The sequence below is a fragment of the Gopherus flavomarginatus genome, chromosome 2, assembly GCF_025201925.1.
Source record: "Gopherus flavomarginatus isolate rGopFla2 chromosome 2, rGopFla2.mat.asm, whole genome shotgun sequence".
In the NCBI taxonomy this organism is placed as follows: domain Eukaryota; kingdom Metazoa; phylum Chordata; order Testudines; family Testudinidae; genus Gopherus; species Gopherus flavomarginatus.
The window spans coordinates 65,962,765-65,985,296 of NC_066618.1; the positions used below are offsets into that span (position 1 = coordinate 65,962,765).

The window sequence follows — 22,532 nt, forward strand, 5'->3', positions numbered from 1 at the left end:
TTGTTTATTGCACATGAACTGTCCATGACTTTACTAAAAATACCCATGACTAAATCGTAGCCTTAGTTATGATTTAGCACACCCATTACATTCCCAAAAACCAGCAGTATGAGTACAAGAATACAAAATGAAAGCAAAATTGATTATTTTCATCAACTTCCCAGTGCTGGACCTACCAAATTCACAGTTCATTTTGGTCAATTTCATGGTCATACGATTTTAAAAATCTTAAATTTCATTATTTCAGATATTTAAATCTGAAATTTAATGGTGTTGTAACTGCAGGAATCCTGACCCAAAAGCTGGTTGTGGGGGTCAGGGCTGGCTCCAGCCATTTCGCCGCCCCAAGTACGGTGATATGCCGCGGGGGGCGCTTTGCTGCTCGCCGGTCCCGCGGCTCAGGTGGACCTCCCGCAGGCGTGCCTGCGGCTGCTCCACCAGAGCCGCAGGACCAGCGGACCCTCCACAGGCACGCCTGTGGGAGGTCCACCGCAGCTGCCTGCCGCCCTCCCGGCAAGTGGCAGAGCGCCCCCTGCGGCATGCTGCCCCAAGCACAAGTTTGGCGTGCTGGGGTCTGGAGCCGGCCCTAGTGGGGGTGGTCACAAAATGATTATAGGGGGTTTGCGGTACTGCCACCCTTACTTCTGTGCTGCTACTGGCAGCAGCGCTGCCTTCAGAGCTTGGAGAGCAGTGGCTGCTGGATGGGAATCCAGCTCTGAATGCAGTGCCACCATGAGCAGCAGCACTGCAGAAGTAAGGATGGCATGGTATGATATTGCTACCCTTACTACTGCATTGCTGCCTTCAGAGCTGGCCATCATCATCAGCCACCACTGTCTGGCTACTTAGCTCTGAAGCCACTGAAGAAGTGAGGGTGACAATACTATATACACCTTGTCACCCCACCCTCCCATGACTCCTGTTTGGGTTGGAACCCTGGGTTGGATAAATGCTACTCAAAAGACTTTAAACCTATACTATACACGTCAAGGGAGAGACCAGATTTCATAGTCTGTGGCACGTTTTTCACCGCGGTGAATTTGGTAGGGCCCTAACTATATTACTTCAGATCAGTATATATAGTAACTTCAGATCACAAAAAAACAGTGAAACAAGAGGCTGCTACATCTCACATCCTAAAGAGCAGTGTGGGGAAGAAATGGATGATAAAGGTAAAGCAAAAATAACTCTCTCCATTTCTTTAGAAATATTTATTGGTTTTCTGATTAACATACAAGCTAGCTTCATTCTCCACTCTAACAAATTCACTTGTGCTTACATGAGAAAGATTATTGCATGCTCTCTTCCTTTGCCTTGTGAACTGATCTCAAAGTAAAATGTACACATTGTTTTTGAAAAGCTTACTGTATATCCTGTGATATAACTAAATATAAATATCAGTCATTTAAATATTAAATTGTAGTAGAAATAAAACACTAAAGTTATTTTTGTAATTTTTGCTCAAAAAGAGTACAGTGAAATGCTTTGTAATTTGAAATATAAATGAATATAATCAGTTGTAGCTATGTTTCTGTCAGAGCTAATCATTAACAAGTTATGACCTTACCAAAAAGGTAAATCTGGTTCCTCAAGGACTAGTATGACTTCATGCCTCTGTCATGTACTCCCTTCACAATAACTATCACAGGGAGAGAATACAGGAGTACATTCAGGGTAAAGGAAGTTTTGAGGAAAAAGAGGTTTCTTTGTACTAAACAAGCTTCATTAGGCAGATGATGTTTTCTCATCAGTTTTCTTACCCAATCAATCCCTTTTTCGTTCTGGTCTATCACCTAACAAGGGGCTTTATAGCCTAGGACTTTGAATCCAACTCGGACAGGACTGAGTGGATCATTGGGCTAGATCTTCAGCTGGTAGAGCCATTGACTTTAATGGAGACTGCCAACTGATACCATCTGTGTTTAGGGGGGAGAAGCGCGCGGTATGAGGCCAGGTGTCGGGCTGGGGCTCATCCCCTCACAGGGGTGTGCTGGGGAGGCTGTATGGGACTAAGTCCCGAACCGCAGTAGGTGGTCGCTGGCCGAAGGTTGCCAAAGCACCACCCCAAGACTAATCCCGGGAGGGGCACAATTTTATCGGAGTAGGCCCCGCCCCTCTCCTGCAGTTCCGGCGCGGGACCGGAAGTGACGCTGCAGGGGCTGGGCCGGGAGGGCTAGGTGCTGATCTGATGACGGTGGCCGCGGTGCTGTGTTGATGTCCCCAGTTACCTCCGTGTGCGCCCCAGGTAAGGGCCCTTCTCGGCCTGTCCGTGCCCGGGCGGGGCGGCAGAGCGCTCGTGCCCCGGGACTCTGGGCCCGGCGGGCGCTACATGTTCAGTCTCGTAGCCTCGATTCGCTCCGCCCGGTTACCGGCCGCAGCGGCTCCCTGGCTCTCGAGGCCTCTGTCGGCCCAACTGCCTGGCACTGGTCAAACCGGGGGGCGGCGGTGCTGCTACGGCCGCTTTGGGTCGGGCAGGGCTGGACCTCCGTGGGGGGCGGGGCCGGACCTGCGTGTGCGAGCAGCAGAGGGGTGCTGGGGAAAGGTGACCTGTCTGGGGTCAGTCGCTCCTCGCGCCGGCTGCTGCTGAGGAAGCGGGGAGGGGTATCGGGCGCTGACCGCCTGGTACCGGAACTGCTTGGAGCCCAGCTGCAGCAGGAGGGGCCGGAGCTGGCCCTTGTTTTCCGAGAAGCTGTTCCTAGCGTTAAACTACGGTGTGTTGCGGGACGCACTGTCTAGTGTATGGCAGCAGCGACGTGTAAATGCTTCTCCTGGCAGCCAAGCCAGCTGACTCTGAGCTGGGTAAACAAGCGGCCCTTGCTGCTTCACAACTTCTAGAGGGTCATCCGTGTCACTCTAAATAGGTTTCAGCTGCATCCAAACTTCATAAAGATTTTTCCTACCTATAAGTAATAATCCGAGACGTACTCTGCCGATTTACAGAAATGCAAATTTGTAAAATACTAGCCGAGCCTGTTTTGAAAAATGTAAAAACAGATTTCAGTAAAGTTGTTGGTTATGCCAGATGGCTTGGCTGTCTGCAGAAACGAACATCTTTGTGTTTGTATTACTAAAAAGATCTTATGATTTTTTTTTTAAGCAGTGAAAGAATTTTAGAAGTACAATTTGCTTGTCACTTCTTTTTGTTTTGATTACTGTCTTGCATTTCACACCTTGGACAATGAAAATAAAAAATAACCATTTTCCTGCAATTCCTGCTGTGATGTTTTGGTTTCAAGCACCAGTGGGGACTGCTAAAAACAAATCTTTTAATTAGACTTAAAGAAAATTGTGGAAACTGTACTGCACATTTCTATAAAAGCTAACTTTTACAACTTATATTTTGGATAAAATGTGAGGGGAGTTTCTTAAATATCACTTCTGTTTATTTTGGGGGGAAGGGAGAGTGAGAGGAGAGAATGGAACAAGTATAACTAAGGAATAAAGTTGTACTATGTTTGAATTGTTTAGGCAGACTCTTAATGCTAATGGGTGCTACTACCCTAATATACTTCAGCCCTGTCATCTTCTCTTTCCTTGTCTCTCCAAAGCTATGTTAATGTCTTCCTTTACACTTAGTTTGCTTTAATTTATTTTGTGTAAATTGAAGTTTAATTATTCACCTGTACTTTGCAATCATGGAAAATCGCTAATTCTAAATCTTATTTTAACGTTTTGTTGTGTTAGTGAAAGTGCAAAACTGTGTTGATCCTTATTTAAAGTCTAATCTAGCGAAACAATATACCCATGCTTTTAGTGTATGGTTTATGTATTGTACTAAATCAGGTGGTAATAGGCTAAAGATATTTGAGTTTAGGGCTAGAAAACCTTGTTCAACGCTTCCTGGATTTGACTGAGCCGTATCTGTTCATTCCAGTTGCCCATTTTATTTGAAAAATTGGGCTAACTCTTAACTGCTTTATTTTTTTAATTTTTGGAAATATATTAATATTCCGGAAAGTTGGTGGGAACATTCTAAGAGCTGATTCTACTCCCTCTCACTTCAGTGGGAACTGGAATTAGTCAGCCCACTATGGAAATATTTCCAGTGGGTATTGAGTGTGTAGTTCTTGAAACAAAGTGTTTTACTAATGGTTCAGTTGTCGCCTGAATCAAGGCTTGTACTCAGTTGTTGTAATTACTATAATTTTTAATAACAGCAACTGCAAAATGGAGCAAGATAGACTCTAGGACTGGAAGGGACCTCGAGAGGTCATCGAGTCCAGTCCCCTGCCCTCATGGCAGGACCAAATACTGTCTAGACCATCCCATGTAGACATTTATCTAACCTACTCTTAAATATCTCCAGAGATGGAGATTGCCTAGGGAAGTTGTGGAATCTGTTCCAGTGTTTAACTACCCTGACAGTTAGATAAATTGCAACATTCAAATATTCTGCCTCCTCTCTCTATAGATGTATAAAGCTTCAGTCTTGTTAACACTTGTGCATATGCTTAGGTTTACTGCCATGAATAGTGCCATTGAAATCAATAGGACAGCTTCTTAATAAACAGTTTAATGTCTTAGAATGAAACTAGTACTTGTGTTTTAAAAACAAACAATTATTTCAGTTACAGCAAGTGAGGAGTGGACCTTCCTGTTTGCTTGCCATACTAGATGGGGCACCAGGCGTAGTAACCTTCCCTCCAGAAAAACAGCAGCAGCAGCCTGAGAGGGGACATTATGGTAGTCCGCAAGCCTAGGGTGCTCTTTACCAAGGCAACCAGCATCATTAAGAATATTGGTTGTAAGTCATAGCCCTCCTTGTCTCTGGATTTAGAGACACCCACCTGGAGTGCTCCATCTTCTTATTGTCTTTGGACATGCAAAGCAAGCTACCATTTCATCCTTAGAAGTCATCTAGACAAGGCAGAGTAGTTTTTGAAACCTTTTGCTGTAGCTGCTCGCTATGGAGTATATTTTCTGTGAATAGAGAAATTTATTTTGTAGGGCTCACGTTGTTGCACCATTCAAGAGAACTAAACGCGTTTATGATATCTTAAACTATTCTTCTGGTATAATTTTTCTGAAGTAATAAGAATTCTAATATTGTTACAGATCAGTCATGTCATCCTTTCAAGAAGCTCCATCTTCAAGTAATGCTCTGCAGACTTCCAACTTTGCACATGTGATCTTTCAAAATGTGGCAAAAAGTTACCTTCCTAATGTACACCTTGAATGTCATTACACTCTGACCCAGTATATCCAACCACACCAAAAGGATTGGGTTGGTATTTTCAAGGTAAGCAAGTTTGTAATTTTTCAATAACTGAATATTATTGCATTCTAAATTACTGATTCAAAAAATAAACTCTAAAAGCTCTTTGAAATGTTTGTGGGATAAATCCTGGTGGTGATAGCTCTTGATGCTTGCAAATTAGTGTCTTCTCTTGGTTTTCAAATATGCTAATTGAAATGCAGGTATTCTAAGTGAGCTGGTAGCACCATCTATTATGAAGGAAGCACAATGCTTTCTGTGATAAGCAACTGAAACAGAATCTTGTAATTTTGCCAAACTATAACTGTTTGAGATGAAATTTTCCATGCTGTATGTCTTCCCAAAAAATTAAGCTTGACGTGAACTTCAGCCAGGGGTAGGAAGAAAAATGTTGTCTTGCTGTGTTAAATTCTGGCAACCTTTTCTTTGAGAGACTCTAGTGCGCCCATGTTTTGGAGCAAAGAACATGAAACGTGGAAGGGGTGTGGTCTCTGTTTAAGGATGTGTCTTTTGCAGTCTCTGTGAAAATCTGCCCCAAATTGGGCAGATTTATAATAATGTGAAAAATCTGTTTGCACATGCTCAGTAGAGGTTTGCTAGAGCTTTGTAGCTCAATTACCCGATGATTCTGTCCACGCTGAGCAAGCTCCTGCAGAGGACTGAGCAGGAGTGTTCTAGTAATGGAAACTTCAGGTTTCTGTGGGCTGGTCAGGGAACTGACAGCAAGGACTGTCTCCCCTGTGCTCTGATTCCCTCCCTTGGCATGTAATAAGAAGCCATTTGAATGGAATGGTGGTGGAAGGAATTGAAGGCGAAGGGGAGGAAAAGAGAGTGGGAGCTGGGGTAGTGGGGAGACTGGCACTGGCTGGGCAGGAAAATTAGGAGTGGGAGCCTGGTGGGGAGAGCCTGAAACTGGATGAGGAGTGTGGAATGGGGAACTTGTTGGGAGGTGGAGAGACATAGCTTTTAAGGAGATTTGGTGTGGCAGTAGAATGGGGACTGGTTGGTCAAAGAGACTGGGACAGGGAACCTGGAGGTGAGGCACTAAGATTGGATAAAGAACTTGGGGAGGGAGACAGGTACTGGAAGCCAGTGGGATGAGGAACATGTGTGCGGGGACATCTGAAGGGGAAGATTGAATGAAGAGTCAAGAGGGGGGAAGTGGAACTGGCTAAGTATAGACACTGGAGACATGGAACCAGGGGAATGGAGGGAGACTGGGCAAGGGGACTGGGATTGGAACAGTGGGGAGCAGACTGGGACTTGGAGTCCGTAGAGAAGGACTGGATGAGAAGGCTGAGGACTGGACATTTAGACTGAGAAAAGGAGCGGGGGGGGGGGGCAGGGGCGGGGTAAGAGAATGGACTAGAATAGTGACAAGTTGGAGAGGACACAGGAGAATGTGTCAGTCTTGGGGGAAATGGCAGATGTGCGTGTCCACTGGAGAATGCTCCCCTCCAAAGCCTAGAGTGGAACCCAAAATTCTTGCCTCCCTATTCCTCTATCAGCAGATATTTGTGAAATGTGTGGAAAAATGTCTCATCCCTCTCAAATGCTGGTCCAAATAGAGGATTACAACCAACGATTGCTATCAATTACTCTGCTAGCCCAAGTGGCAGGATCTGTGCAGTGGATCTAAAGGTTCCAATCCTGATGATGACCTATGTGGATGTCAATATCATGCCCCATGATGCAATTTCTGTGTGTTTTGTTGTTGTTTTTTCCATATGATGCCACATGGTGGAATTGTTTGGTTTTTTGGTCTGTTTTAAAAATAAAAAAATTACGAAGTGACAAACACAACCTACGTCAAAAGGACATTGAGCTTGGAAGAAGCAAGAGAAGTTAGGAATAACGTAACTCTTACATCTGTGCAACCTTAATTCAGTCCCTTTGAGCGAATGCATTATAAGAGTCTTCCAGTACATGATCATATACTATATTTTCCACAGGATTATTAACTAATTCATGTGCTTTTCTGTGACACGCATCATAGTATCTGCTTCACAAACAGGTCTACTGAGAGAAATTTGGGGTTCTGGTACATCATATTGGCTGGGTCCCCATCCTCTCCCGTTTCATTTTATTTACACAGATGTTAGACATTTTGGGAGGGCTAAGGTACTGCTTTTCCCACCCCACCCACGCCAAGCCCTGTTCACAAACATAATTAATCTTCATAACACCCCTGTGAGGTGATACATGTGGGCAGCTGAGGCACAAAGTGGTTAAGTTCAAAAGTATTTGTTGTCAGGGCGGTGTTGTCAGAGGTGCTACCGGTATGGTGCTCTGCTCTGCTCTCTCCTTGTTGGTATCACTCGGCTGCGTGCGTGTGTTCCCTCTGTGTGCTGCCCCAGCTCTGTGCAGATAGCTGACACAGCAGACCCGAAGAGAACCCCCAGTGACCACAGAGTCTAGTAAAGTATGAAGGCACGTCGGCCAGGTTTATTGCCGTATTGGATACAATAATAGTTCCCTGTAGGTTTCTTAGCCTAAGTCAGGGCATACTACGAATATGTACCCACGGTCAATGGACTCGGCTCAGTCAGTGGCGGGACTTTCCACTGCCCCCTCGGCCGGACAAAGACATCACCCCAAGGATGCATTCTTATACACAGGTACAAACAAGTTACACATCACTCCTGACGTATTGAGGTACAACCCTTCTACGTAGCAAGGTACAACCCCTCTACGTAGTAAGGTGCCGCCTCTCACCTTGTACGTGTTGGTTTGAACAAAACAACTCTATCCATCATATTACCCTTTTGCCCCTGTCTTTGGGATGGGTCAGTCTGTTCCTTGTTATCTATGTGGAATGTGCAAGTATGTGAATGTTCTGATCTCTAGTGTTCAGTACCTCTTAGGTACTTATCTTCTTGCAGCATCAGCCCTTTCCTTGCCAGCTTCTGTGAGCAGGGCCTGCCTCTGGCTCACAGCTTCATTTTGCTTCATGTTAGCAAAGTCTTGGCCATTATTTTAGTTCTGGCCTCAGGCCTCATACTGGGCCTTTATCAGGGCCTTCACTTACTACAGTATTCACTAATTCTTAGTGCCTAGTCTGAGACATGTTTAGCATAATGTAGCACTGTTTATCTTCAGAGCATAACTCCCATTGACTTGGGTTGCAGATGCAAGTGCTCAGCACTTCTGAAAATCAGATTCCTGGGTCTCAAGTCAGAAACCCAGAAAATGAGGAACGCGCAATTAGTACCACCACCTCTGGAAAGATTGGTTTATGTGACTTGCCCAGGATCATATAGGAATTCTGTGTCAGAGGCAGGGATAGAATCCAGTTTTCCCAAGCAGCATTCAGCATTACCTTAACCAAGAAATAGTCCTTTCTCTGCCTCAGTCCCCTACCGCATTTGCCTTTCTAAGTTCTGCAACAAACGAGGCAGGAATCCTACAGACAATAGTTTTGCAACCCTGACTCATCCTCAGAGCTAGGTCCATTCTGTATGCTTTTTCCATAGATTGTTATCTGTGGACATTGTACAGTCCACTGTCTGCAGCGCTGAAATGAAATTGCTACAAGAATTATGCAGGAGGAGTACATGGTTTTATAGGGGAGACATTTTTCTTAAGCACACATTTTGTAAATCTGTAACGTTTGGGGCCAGGAGGGAATCAAAGTATGATTTCAGTCAGCTGAGTGCAACTAAATAAACGAGGTACATGAGGTAAAATGCACATCCATTTGAAGAACGGAGGTTCAAGCATTCCACTAGAATTTCAAAAGAATGTTGTTTTAGTGAAGAGGATAATAGGATTAAAATACTTTACTAAAAGCCTGCAGTAATAGGCAGTGACTTTGTATGACAGAGTTTCATTTTGTTTTATAAATTAATTACTATGAACTCAAATTTAAAGTTGTGGGACATTTTTGAGGCTGTAATTGATTATGGGAATATACTACTACTGTAAAACTTCTGAATTTAAAGAAAATCTTTAAATTTTGGAGTTGGCATAATTTTTTAGATGAACTGGGAAGAAACGAGGTAACCCACATATAGTCCTGTCATTCTTTTGAAGTAGTTGGAATTTAAATTTTAAAAAAGGATGTTACATGCATCTGATAAAAATCAGGGCGGCAGTTACTATACATTCTAGTATCCCTGTTTAAAAGAGAAAAAAATTCCAAATCTAGCCCCCTAACATTGGTTTGTTCTCCTTTTTAAACATTCTTTGCAGTAAAATGAGAAGCTTTTCCTGCTGAAACCACCATTATTGATACAAGATCAGACTCTATACTGGGGACAAAGATTATAAACAACTGTTAGAGATTGATTATGCCTTGGAGTTGCTGGGAAAATTGATTATTATTTGGGGTTTAGAAAGGTGAGTAATAGTGTGAAGGATATGAAGCATGCCTAGTGAAGTGGTCTTCAAGGGATTCTGATCTCACTAAATAACAAGAATGATTAAAGTCCTATGTAGTGGTCTTGATATTGTGTCTAAAGAGAATCAGACTTCTGTCAGTGACCTCAAAATGTAAGTTTGTTGGTGGTAAACGTAGAGGGATGGGAAGACCTTTGCGTTTTGTGGAGGAGAATGAATTGCTTAAAGTCCAAAACTGTTCAAAGTTTAAATGAATTCTGTCTTTGAGTGTTATGGGAAGTTATTGCTGTTGCACCAATGACAGTTGTGTGTCTGTATTAAAAACTGTCATGTCAAGAGGTCTAGTGGAATTTTCATTTAGTTCAACATTGGAAATTACAGGGGAATGGATGAGGGACCTGACTAAGATCTAAGGGCTGTGTACACTATGGGAGTCACAGTGGCACAACTGCAGCTGTGCCACAGCAGTGTAGATGCTTCCTGTATCAATGCAGCTAATCCACCTCCCTGAGTTGGCAGTAGCCCTGCCTGACCATGGGTTAGGTCAGCTTAACTACAGTGCTCAGGGATATGAATGTTTCGCATCCATGAGTGACGTAGCTAGGTCAATGTTCATTTTAAGTGTAGACAAGGCTTATGTTTGTTTCCACATACTGAGATGAGTTGTGGTATCTTGCCATATTTTTTCCCCCATCTAAATGTGTCAACTCCTTTTGGGGACAGTGGAGGTGAGGGGCACAGTTTTACAATCTCTTTTGTCCTTTGATGCTTCTGGTCACGTATATAAAGTTTGCTCAGCGTAATGAAGCTTGTCCTAATTCCTTTAAGGCCTTCGTTTTAGTCCTTGCCCCTATACTTTTTGTCCCTTTTTAGAATTCCATCCTTAAATGCAGTTTTAAACTGATTCCTTTCACAAACAGTCAGTTTCTCCATTTTGTGTGTTGTTGTATAAGGCATTTGTTTTCTCAAGCTCCTAGCCTGGGTTCTCAGACATCCTCCTGGAGAGAACCACAACTTAAGTGTTTTATCTCTCCTTGCCTTTGGGGTTGTAGCAACTATAGCAATTGCTTACATGAATAAGTAATGTTTAGGAAAGGACTAAATATATTTAACTGTCCTTAATGCAATAAACGTATTGTCTTTTTAAAATTAATCACTGTTTTCTCTTCATTTTGTTCTTTTCTGTTCCTCTTTTGTGCATGCTGCTTGTTTCCATCTTTCTCTAGGTATTCCTTTTTCACTAAAGGGTTGCTGATGGTGCCTGGCTTCTGTTGACTTACATTATGGAGCAGTGGCCTGAAAGGGAGGCAGCTAAATTGGCTGCAGTTGCAGCTGCTTTTATGGGCATTCTGGCAAGGATATTTGAAGTAGATGGAAAAAGAGGAAGGGCCAGCACCATGTTACCTATCAGTTCTTGGTTAATCACCAGCAGGTGCTTTCTGAGCCACCAGTGGTTAATAGATAACAGTTGGGGAACTGGTGTCCTAATTAATTTATACATGAATTACCTTGCCTCCTGAATTCAGACTCCTAACTTTGCTTGGACAGGTTATTACATGTTGATCTAGGCTGTTCTTTAACACTGATTTTTTTTTTTGACTGGCTTTCTCCCTTTTCTTCAAAAGTAAATTTATTTTTCTGTTTAAATATTGATGCTTGGTCTGAGTTTTAAGCATAGAACAGAAAGAGAAAATTGAATGACAAACCATGGTAAGCCTTTGAATTTATCCAGGGCAGACACACTTGCCTTAGATGTTAGTGCTGAAAAGGTCAAATTTTAAATTGGCATGAGTGTCAATGCAATACATGAATTTATCTGTAACTTAATGCTTCAGAGAGAATTAGAAACGAGATCATTTGTTACATCTGAGCTTCTGAAGACTCAAAACCAAGCTATAACAGGAGTATTTAGTGGTTTTTTTTCTTTTACGTTTATGATCTGTACTTCTACCAAATAACACAATTTTGTGTTTCAGTGCACACGCAGAAGTGTTGCCTCTGATTTCTCCATAATGTCCTAGTGGTGTATTTAGAAGATGATCACATTAGGTTGTCTTAAGTACCTAACTTTACTCACTCACTCACATCTGAGCATCTCACAATCTTTAACTTATCTTCACAACACCTCTGTGAGATAGGATAATGCTTTTATTCCCATTTTACAAATAAAACTAAGCCATGGAGACTCCAGGCATCTTGCTCAGAGGAACAGGGAACTGAACCAAGGTCTCCTAAGTCCTAGGTTAGTGTGCTAACCAGTGGACCATCCTTCCTCTCTTCCTTATTGCTTTTCTTTATAAATAGTTATAAATAGAGACAAAGGTAGGAAAACCTTAAAAAGTAAATTTATTCATACATCTAGCATATAATGCTGTGGACTAAGTAAGAACAAAATCCAATGTGGGGACTATTTAATTAAAAAAAAAAAAGGTTGAACCACCTACATATTATAATGGACAAGTCACAAGGAGTAAACAAAAATTCATGTCCGTTACCTGTCCATGACTCTTACTACAAATTCCTATGACTTAAACTTGTAGGGGGGGCTCAGGAGGGCAGCTCGGAGGGCACCACTGGTGCTAGGGAGGGGAGGGCAGCCCAGGGTGTGGAGGAGGAATCTACATCCACGTGTTGCGACAGGGATGCCTTGAAATATTTCTGCAGGATTGACATTGCCAGGATCAGATATTCACATATACTTGAATTCTCACTGATCAGGTATGCAAAAACACAGTGAAGTTAGACAACTGGTACTCTTGGGGGTATTCTGCACCAAAAAATTAAATTCTGTGCACCATATATTAAAATTCTGCATGTTTTATTTGTAAAAATAATGCAATAGAATTACTCTGGTTTCAATTATTTCAGTAACTTATTTAAACTACAATACAATGAATGGAGAATGTGAGTGGGGAGCATTGGAAGAAATCCCCAAACCCCCTTGCCTAATAGTAATGTAACTAGGTTTGACCCTTTATTTCTAGTTATTAGTCAAAAAAAAAATATGCAGCCATATGCTCAGTGTTACATTGTAGGCAACTGAAGAGCAAGTGAGGGCTGGGGAATCAAACTCAATATTTATATTGGCTACTGACCAGCTCCAGAAAGGTCAGTAGCAAACAGTTCATGGAGCACATTTTGATAGGAAATTTTTTCAGTCCAAAAATTCAGACCAGTTGTAATCACTAAATCATCATAAGCATTTATAAGGTCATACTGTCCTGTACACTACTCTGGCAATGTAAAGGTGCCTTGAAACTCTTACGCCTGTTCTATACTCCTGAGGGAATTCACAAATACAATGGGAACAATTCACTAAGCAGGCAGGCTTCTATATTCTGCTCTGACTGAGGGGACAGATCCTGCCCCATGCCTGCCTGCCTCAGAAACATCCCAAAGCCCTGCCCCTTCACGCCCAGCTTGCTGCAATAGTGAGGGAGAGAGTCTGTCTGTCTGTCTCTCTCTCTCTCTCTCTCTCACTCTCGTACATGTTTGCTGGCCCCCAGCGGTGATTTATGTCTCTACTGGCTGCTCTGGATGCCCAAGCCAACCTGCCTGTGCTACTGGGGAGGGCCGGGTGACTGCTTTTGCACCTTCCCTTTGCTTCCTCATCAGATGTAATTTTTTTGCGGGGAAGCAAGGAAATCTGCAGGGGACATGAATGCTGCACATGTGCAGTAACACAAAATTCTCCTAGGAATAAACTGAAAAGTAAGGCAAGATTGAATATTATATAATAAAGGTTTGCAGAAGACTTTGAATCAGCTACAAGCCTATTGCATCTACAGTGGAACTATGTTCTTAAAATATTTTGCTGGCTTTTCCAGATTTGAGTGAAGAGGCCCACACCAAGGCTTCAGAATAATAAGAACATTGACGTGATTTTGTATGTCACTATACAAAGAAGCTTGGCCTCTTGAAGTGCAAATAAAGGCTTTAGTGGGTGACCATCCTTTGTTGCCCAGCTTCAGTTCTTGTTTCAGACTTCGAGGACTTTATACCAACCTTGACTGCTCATGCCATCTATAGGTCAAATCCTAGCATCTGAGCAACATTTTGATTTCTTGAATAGCATGATGAATATTGATTTTCATGCTGCTGCATCACCTACGTATAGACTGAACCATGGATCTCAGCCTTGGGGTCATGACTTCAAGGTTCGTCATGAGAGGAATGCAATGGGGTAGTTAGCAAAATCTCTCAGTTTTAAAAATGAGGGGGAAACTGCCTTATCCCACTAGAGAAGCATTGTAATGTCTCGGCTAAACTGATGCTGTTTCTCTCCACTTGCGTCTCCTCTGAAGAAACATCTGATTTGGTAGCCTGAGGAACAGCGGAGGAAATTGGCTTCAGACTCTTCTGCTACAGGATCTGAAATTTTTCCTTTTTTTGGTAGAGAAAATGGATAATGTAATACCCTTTAATGTGGAAATGACTAAGGACATCTGGACTTAACTAATAGTGTCCTTGAGTTGAATTACATACAATATTTTTCTTCGTCATATAGATGTATTAGTTTTCTTAAACTGGTTACATTTGATAAGAGAAGAGTGGAATAGCAAATTGGGTCAATCACTGACAGAAGCAATAGTGGAAGGAAAAGAATGTATTATGCTACTTTGCATATCTATGAAAATTAATAGAAGTTTTCTCTTTCAAGTAAGAAGAATTCATGTACTATTTTTTTGGGGGGGACGGGACTACTTTTTCATACTTATGTTTTAAACTGATTATTATGCAACTTAACTGGTAAACCAGAAAGACAAATCTGATACATCATGATGTTTCTTTAGCTGATGCACATCTACCAATTTTTTAGCAGTAAGGTTGTACCTTTATTTTGGCTTATACCTAAAAAGGTGGGGAACAATGTTTCCTCTCTCTTCCATTCATGTGCAGAATAAATTTTATGTGCATCGATGTATATGCAGATGTGTGCTGCCAGTAGCAACAAAAAAACCTAGATATATTTTTAATAAGTTACCATAGGGATAATTATTACTTCAGCCAGGACAAGTTAGGCATTTTAGAACTCACTACTCAAATAATTAAATTTAAGTGTAAGAAATAAAAATGATCAAATGCAAAGACCAGTCAGAACACTAAAATAACACTGAAATTTACAGAGAATATATGTGCATTGCAGGAAGTACTAAGAAATAGTAATAATACAAATGTGTGTGAGTGAGTGACCGACCTAGAGACACTGTGCTGGTGGCTGGGGAAGTTTGAGAGACGCCGTGCACTCTCTCTTTAAAGCACTCACTGAAAGCTCTCCTGCTCTGTCCTGAGCCTTGTCTCTTCTCCCTCGTTCTGTGGAGAAGAGGTACATAGAGAGAGAGAGACACTGTGTGAGCTGAAGTCTCAGAAACCGTGCAGTGCCTCTAAGAAAGGCACTCTCACTATTCAGACCTCAGACTGCAGCAGCTCCGAGTCCTGAGCCAGACTGTTCCCTCTCCCCTGCTGTGTAGAGATGGGGTACGGGGTAGAGGAAGGGGGACACCCTGACACCAGCACCTCCCTTCCCCCCTGCTCTGTACAGTCACCAGGAGGGTCCCAGAGGCAGCTGTAGGATGGAGCAACATGGCTGCAAAGCGGTAGGGGTGGGGAGAGGGGCACCTGAACACATGCTGCCAGATGTGTGCGCTCTGCTAATCAACTGGGCGGCACTTGAATCTCTCCTGGGCGGATGCCCAACCACACAGCTCAGAGGGAACACAGGTGGAGAAGTCTGGAAATGCCAAAGTATGTGTTGCTTATCTGTGGGTATGGTATTTTTACAGCATGTCCTCTATGGGTTATACAGCTGAATATATATAGCCAAAAAGTTATGTATAAATTGAGGAAAAGCCAACACGCCAATCTATTAGAATTCTTTGAGAGTATCATCAAGCATGTGGAAAAGGGTGAGAGTAGATATAGGGTACTTGGAGTTTCAGAAAGCCTTTCCCTTACCAAGGGCTCTTAAGCAACCTAAGCAGTCAGGTAAGAGTGAAGGTCTTCTCATAGATTTAACCAGTTACTAAAGATAGGAATCAAGGGGTGGGAATAAATGGTCAGTTTTCACATGAGGCTCCGTACGGCTCTGTAGTAGGACCTTTTCAGCATATTCATAAATGCTCGGGAAAAGGGGACTGATGGGGCAAAGTTTGCAGATGATACAAAGTCACTCAAGATAATTAAGTCCAAAGCTGACTGAAGAGTTACAAATGGACATCAGAAAACTAGTGTCTGGGCTACCACGTGGCAGATGAAACTCGATAAGTGCAAAGTAATGCACATTTGAAAATATACTCCCAACTATATGTACAAAAGGACATTCATGAAAAAGAGATTGGCATTCTTGTGGATAGTGGTGGGAAAACATCTTCTCTGGGGGTTGGCAACCTTTGGCACGTGGCTCGCCAGGGTAAGCACCCTGGCGGGCCAGGCTGGTTTGTTTACCTGCCGCATCTGCAGGTTCGGCCGATCACTGCTCCCACTGGCCGTGGTTTGCTGCTCCAGGCCATTGGGGGTGGCGGGAAGCGGGGGCCAGTACATCCTTCAGCCCGTGCTGCTTCCTGCTGCCCCCATTGGCCTGGAGCAGCGAACCATGGCCAGTGGGAGCCATGATTGGCTGAATCTGCGGACGCGGCAGATAAACAAACTGGCCCAGCCCACGTGCTAAAGGTTGCTGACGCCGATCTACTCAGTATGCAGCAGCAGTCAAAAGAGCTAACAGTGTTAGGAACCACTAGGAAAGGGATAGATAATAAAACAGAAGATATAACACCACCATGTAAAATTGTGGGGTGTGTGTATGTAATATAATATATATAAAAGTGCAGCAAAGGGCAACAAAAATCATTAGGGCTGTGGAACAGCTTTTGAAATAAGAAGAAATGAAAAAGACTGGGACTATTGAGCTGAGAAGAGAGACAACTAACCAGGAATATGAGAGAGGTCCATAAAATCATGAGTGGTATGGAGAAAGTGAATAGGGAAGTGTTCTTTACCCCTTCACATAACACACACTAGGGGTCACACAATTAACAGGCAGTTAAGTTTAAAAACAAACATAAGGAAGTATTTCACACAATGCAGAGTCAACTTGTGGAACTCTTTGCCAAGGGATTTTGTGGGAAAAAAGTATAACTCAGTTCAAAAAAGAATTAGGGTATGGCTACACCTGCAGCTGTACAGTGCTGCCGCGGGAGTGCTTTGAAGTGCAAGTGTGGTTGCAGCGCCAGTGCTAGGAGAGAGCTCTCCCAGTGCTGCAGGTACTCCACCTCCCCGTGGGGATTAGCGTGCAGCGCTGGGAGCTGCTAATGTGAAGAGAGAATTTAGCCATATCTATTGCCTATACTGTTTTCTTTGAGCTCTGTGGAGGGCAACACATCTTGATTTTATAGATGGGGCACAGAGAAGTTAAATTACTGACTTAGAAACTAATGTGGCCTGCTGGATTATGGATGGAATTGGGAGTTGAGTCCTGGTTTTGTCACTGATTTGTTCAGTGGCCTTGGGCAAGTTTAATCTCTTGGAGCCTTAGTTTTCTGTCTGTAAAATGAGGATACTGATACCCAGCCTATCTGCGTGTTTTGACACATAATTAAGGTTTGTAATACATTTTGAGATCTTTGGATGAAAAGGTGCTATATAACTTACTGAAGTAATAATAATATTAGGACCACACAGTGCAGCAGATCCAAGACTGAGTCAACATTTCCTGGCTCTTCCTCTTATTTAAATTGATAAATCACATCTCTCGTGTACATAACTTTAATAAATTCAGAGTTACTGTATACCTTGTAATCTTTTCATGGTTGGATGTGGCAGTTGGAATGTCCATATTGGATCATGACTAAGACCAAGATTTTGTCTCTGGTATTATTAAAAGTCACGGACAGGACGTGGCAATAAACAATGAAATCATGGAAATGGTGCACACAATAATGCAGCTTTCACTACGTCAGTACAGGAGCTTTTGAATTGCTATCAAACCTTATATAATTTTGACTACTGACATGATTATTTGTTAGAGTGTAAAATGGTCATTTACTAACCGCTTTCCATGATTCTGAAACAGCATGTTGTATATCGCAAGGTTGTCATCTTTGAACATCTGTCATCTCGCAAGATGTCTTTGTAAGACTAAAATGACCTCTCTGCCTGCACTGTTAACCGGCAATGAGAAACGCCTCAGAGCTATTACTGATGTGGAAAGCGATCTTTCCAAGTGCCACAATGTCAAGGCACTTCATTTCAGAAACTGCAGTGCTGTAGCTAAAAAGCATGGCTTTTGCCAAGTCATTGCCTTCAAACAAGGGAATAGACCGAAATACATTTAGTGATGCAAGGTCAAGAAGTTTGGCCTGATTGGGATCAAACACTTGGCAGGGTTTTAAAAAACAAACACACACAGTGGATTGACAAAACCATTAAGAACCAGTCATGGGCCTCAGTTTTAACACTGTTTTCGCAAAGGGCTTTCTTAGCTAACAGCCTGTCAGTTGTGCCACTGAAGGACTTTTCATAACTGGCAAGATCAGTCAAATCATTTGCCACCGTATGCAGTCTGATTTCTGGTTTTTCATTAGCAGTGAGAGTTGCCATTATTCTTGGTGCAAACGCTTCAATTGCTGCAATATATCTACTTTTATTTCGGTTGATTTTGTTAAAGTGACCACATCTTAAACAGCTTCACACTCACTCCTCAAAAAAGCCCACATAATCCTGCAGTTGCCTGGTATGAAAATGGACAGCTTTAAATCAGCTGTTCCACCATGTAATTACTGGAGAATTGCAGGCACTTTCCCTTTTTCCTGCAATGATTGATTGAACCATGCTTTGCAGGCAAGGCAGGCAGTGAATGCACGTTTTACAGCAATGACAGGTTCATTTAGTTTTCCAAATGTTTTTCTCCAGATATCGCCACCTAAGTTGAGATAATGTGCAGTGCATGTTATGTGCACTGCATTCAAAAAAATGCATTGAGGCTTCATTTTCAGGTTTTGTTTGTCTATTGGTAACACTATGTTACTTGACTGCACTCTCAGCAAGTTTGCAGATGACACTAAACTTGGAGGAGTGGTAGATACGCTGGAGGGTAGGGATAGGATACAGAGGGACCTAGACAAATTAGAGGATTGGGCCAAAAGAAATCTGATGAGGTTCAGCAAGGACAAGTGCAGAGTTCTGCACTTAGGACGGAAGAATCCCATTCACTGTTACAGACTAGGGACCAAATGGCTAGGCAGCAGTTCTTCAGAAAAGGACCTAGGAGCTACAGTGGATGAGAAGCTGGATATGAGTCAACAGTGTGCCCTTGTTGCCAAGAAAGCTAACGGCATTTTGGGCTGTATAAGTAGGGGCATTGCCAGCAGAACGAGGGACATGATCATTCCCCTCTATTCGACACTGGTGAGGCCTCATCTGGAGTACTGTGTCCAGTTTGGGGCCCCACACTACAAGAAGGATGTGGAAAAATTGGAGAGAGTCCAGTGGAGGGCAACAAAAATGCTTAAGGGGCTGGAGCACATGACTTATGAGGAGAGGCTGAGGGAACTGGGATTGTTTAGTCTGCAGAAGAGAAGAATGAAGGGGGGATTTGATAGCTGCTTTCAACTACCTGAAAGGGGGTTCCAAACAGGGTGACCAGATGAGGGAGAAAATATGGGGACACATGGGTGGGAGGGGTCGTCCGCCGGTGGAGCCAAAAAAAAAAAAGCCGCTTGCTGCCAGCCGAGTGAAATATCAGGACAAATTGCGTCCCGACCAAAGATCGGTCGGGACGGAGGACAAACACCGATTTTATCGGCTACCCCTCTGATAATTGGGACTACTGGTGTCTGTAAAAGTTTCAGGATCAACCGATTAATTGTGAAAGTGGTTTTTTTTTTGGTTTGTGCCCCCCCGCCCCCAGTGAATAAGGGAAAAAGGATTGTAAGGAATTGCTGTTTGTTTGCATTTCTTTTAATTGGAACTGGGACTTACTGTGTAATGGTCTCAGAGGAAAAAGTGATATCTGTATACTTTGTACTTTCACTAAACTGAGTTCCAGTTCAGTTCTTACACAAGAGCTATATTTATGGTCTTATTGGCTCTGTGTACCATCTGTTTCATGTGCTACTGCTTTGAAAATAAAAGTCTAAAGGTGGTGGTCTGAATTTTAATATTTTTTTTTAGGGTAATCATTGTATATTACATGTCAAAATGCTGAAAGAGCCATTTACTGCTTATGGCAAACTTTGAAAAGCATTATTTTAAAAATTCTGCCTCAGTCTTGCTTCATATTATCTCTCTTTTTTAAACAATACTCGAATGAAAACTGGTTATTCCTGCTTTTGACTTCACAAATGTCAAGAACTTATTAAGTGTTTATAGGATCACATCTTAATCAATTATCGTTCTATAACAAATGAAGGAAAAAAGACTGATGCAGTTGAATTGTTTCTAAATATGATTTGTCATGGATAGAGTGAAAAGTCAATTGAGAGAAATAATTAAGGTGTAACTATGGAACAAAATATTTGAATCTGTTACTTCCCTCCAAAGCCGTGATTTCAGGATTTTGTGTTGCCTGGATAGCACTACAACACACACTAATGCAATGAGGGGAGACTAGTTTATCACTTTGTTCTAGTGTTAGTCATGTCAGCTGTTATGGCATACACAAACCAAACTTGTCTTGGCAGTCTTAAAAACATCTTTCAGATTTGGGAATGGTGCTTGTTGGACACTGTTACTAAGGGTATGTCTACACTACCCCACGGATTGGTGGGCAGTGATCGATCCAGTGGGGATCGATTTATCGCAACTACTCTAGATGTGATAAATAGACCCCCAAGCGCTCTCCCATCGACTCCTGTACTCCTCTGCTGCGAGAGGCACAGGCAGAGTTGACGGGGGAGCGGCAGTCGACTCATTGCAGTGAAGACACTGCGGTGAGTAGGTCTAAGTATGTCAACTTCACGTACGTTATTCACGTAGTTGAAATTGCATAACTTTGATTTTTCACCCCTCTTCCCTGCCCCCCTCTCCAGTGTAGACCAGGCCTAAGTAGTTTCACTGTCCACTGTTTTCCCCACGTATATAGAGTAGGGACTCAGGCACAGTAGCAATGCATAGAATGAAGTATCACCTGCAGAATGCTTTTGCTTTGCAGACTGCAGGGGTGGGGGATATAATACTTTCTATCCTATACCTGCAGAATTCAAGCCACCCAGCCTTATTTGTACTGTTTGCCACAAAGAGAGCCTTGGTTTATTTTCTTAATCCTTTAATTGTAATTGAACTTAAAGTGTTTTTGAATATTCTGATTGACAAGTCAGACATATTTTGACTTTTCGGATCATCTGTCTGTGTACTGTGACCTCTGTTTTGGGATTCTGGATTTACCACAGGAAGTGTCAATGTAAAATAACAAAGGATATGGAATAAATAAGTCAGAGTGTTTAACAGTCTCCCTCAACCTTAAATCCACATAATATAGATTAATACAAATACAAATGAACCCAAACCTGTGCTATCTTTGTTGGTTAACAATAGGCGCCTGTGGATCTTAGGCAGAATCAGCTAGCTTCTTGTGACTCTTTTTTTAAAATGACTTGCAAGTCCTTTGTCTCAAATAGAACCTTTTAACCTGCCCATTGAAAAGTATGTTTCACCAGGTTTCAGATAAAGTCCTCACCACAGATCGGTTCCCATTTGTGAATTGGACTGCTCCCTCCCACCCATCTATACACCAGCAAGGAGAATCGGCTACTCAAGGGTTCTAAAATTTAATTGCACTATGACCTCCTCCTGACAACAAAAATTACTACGTGACCCCAGCAGCAGTGGGGGGTCGGGGGGTTGGCTGGTTAAGCCCAAGCCTACCTGAGCCCTGCTGCCTCGGGCAGGGGAGGAGGCCAAAGCCTGAGCCTAAGGGCTTCAGCCCCAGTTGGGGGCCTGTAACCTGAGTCCTGTCACCCAGGGCTGAAGCTGTTGACCCCAGGCTTTGGCCTCAGCAAGTCCAGCGTCAGTCCTGATGACCACATTAAAATGGAATTGCAACCCACTTTGTGGTCCTGACCCATAGTTTGAGAACCGCTGAGCTACATGAACCACAATGAGGGTAATTCCAGGCGAATTGACTGGTGGACAAATAGACTAGTTTCTCTGTTTATTTCCCCTTCCCCCCCACCACAATGAGGAGTAGTATTCCTGCCCTACCACTGTGAGTGAGAAATAAAGGAGCTCCAGTCCACTTCGCTTCCAGAGTTTCAATTTTAAGGGACCCTAAGGGCCTTAAACCTACAGTGGGCTTGTTATCCCCATGTTTCTCTGAGAATACTTATTTCCTCCTCTTCCTCAGTGACAATTTCCTCTGTTGGATTTGCAACTGATTTTAGATGACAGTTTAAGGTTTTTCCTAAACTATTCTCCTCAAATTTATCTTTCCTATTTTAGCTCTTTATTTTCTGAAGGCTATTGGCTTTCCTTCAGAGATGATGCAAATCTCATTGTGAAGAAATCATATCCAGGTCACTGCTGGGGTACAGTGTGATTTTTATATACAGTGTGATTTTCATAATTCCTGTCATCTGTTGCCCTAGAGAAGATTGATGATAAGAGTATTTTGTGGTTGGGAGATGCACTGTGCACCTCCAAGCCAGATTTTAAAAAGGACTTTGTAAAAATGATTTAAAATGATAAAATAAGTTATCAAAAGTCTTTTCATCAAACATTACATAAAATATTTACTAGATACTGTACCCCCTCCTTGACTTGCTCTTCTATTTGTAGTACTACTTCTGAGAATTTGGGGTCGGATCCTGCCATTCCTACTCTGAAAACTCCCACTGTTAATAGAATTGTTTCCTACATAGAGGCTTCAGGATCTGGCGCTTGGCAGGATCCTCTGTAACGCGCAATAAGCTGGAGGTTAATCTAATGTAAAATTAGGTAATAGTACAAGTTATGTGAACTTCACCTTTACTGAGATGTATACTCTTAC

At 42.6% G+C, this 22,532-nt stretch overlaps 1 protein-coding gene across 1 annotated transcript in view; it reads left to right on the top strand.

Moving 5' to 3' along the window:
- The first annotated feature begins 2,139 nt into the window (after positions 1-2,139).
- TAX1BP1 (Tax1 binding protein 1) overlaps positions 2,140-22,532 on the top strand; it is a 78,641-nt gene continuing 58,248 nt past the window's right edge. Inside the window, exons 1-2 of the mRNA XM_050938617.1 lie at positions 2,140-2,245; positions 5,056-5,239. Coding sequence (XP_050794574.1) covers positions 5,063-5,239 — 177 coding nt within the window. The 5' untranslated portion in view covers positions 2,140-2,245; positions 5,056-5,062. The remainder of the gene's footprint in view (positions 2,246-5,055; positions 5,240-22,532) is intronic.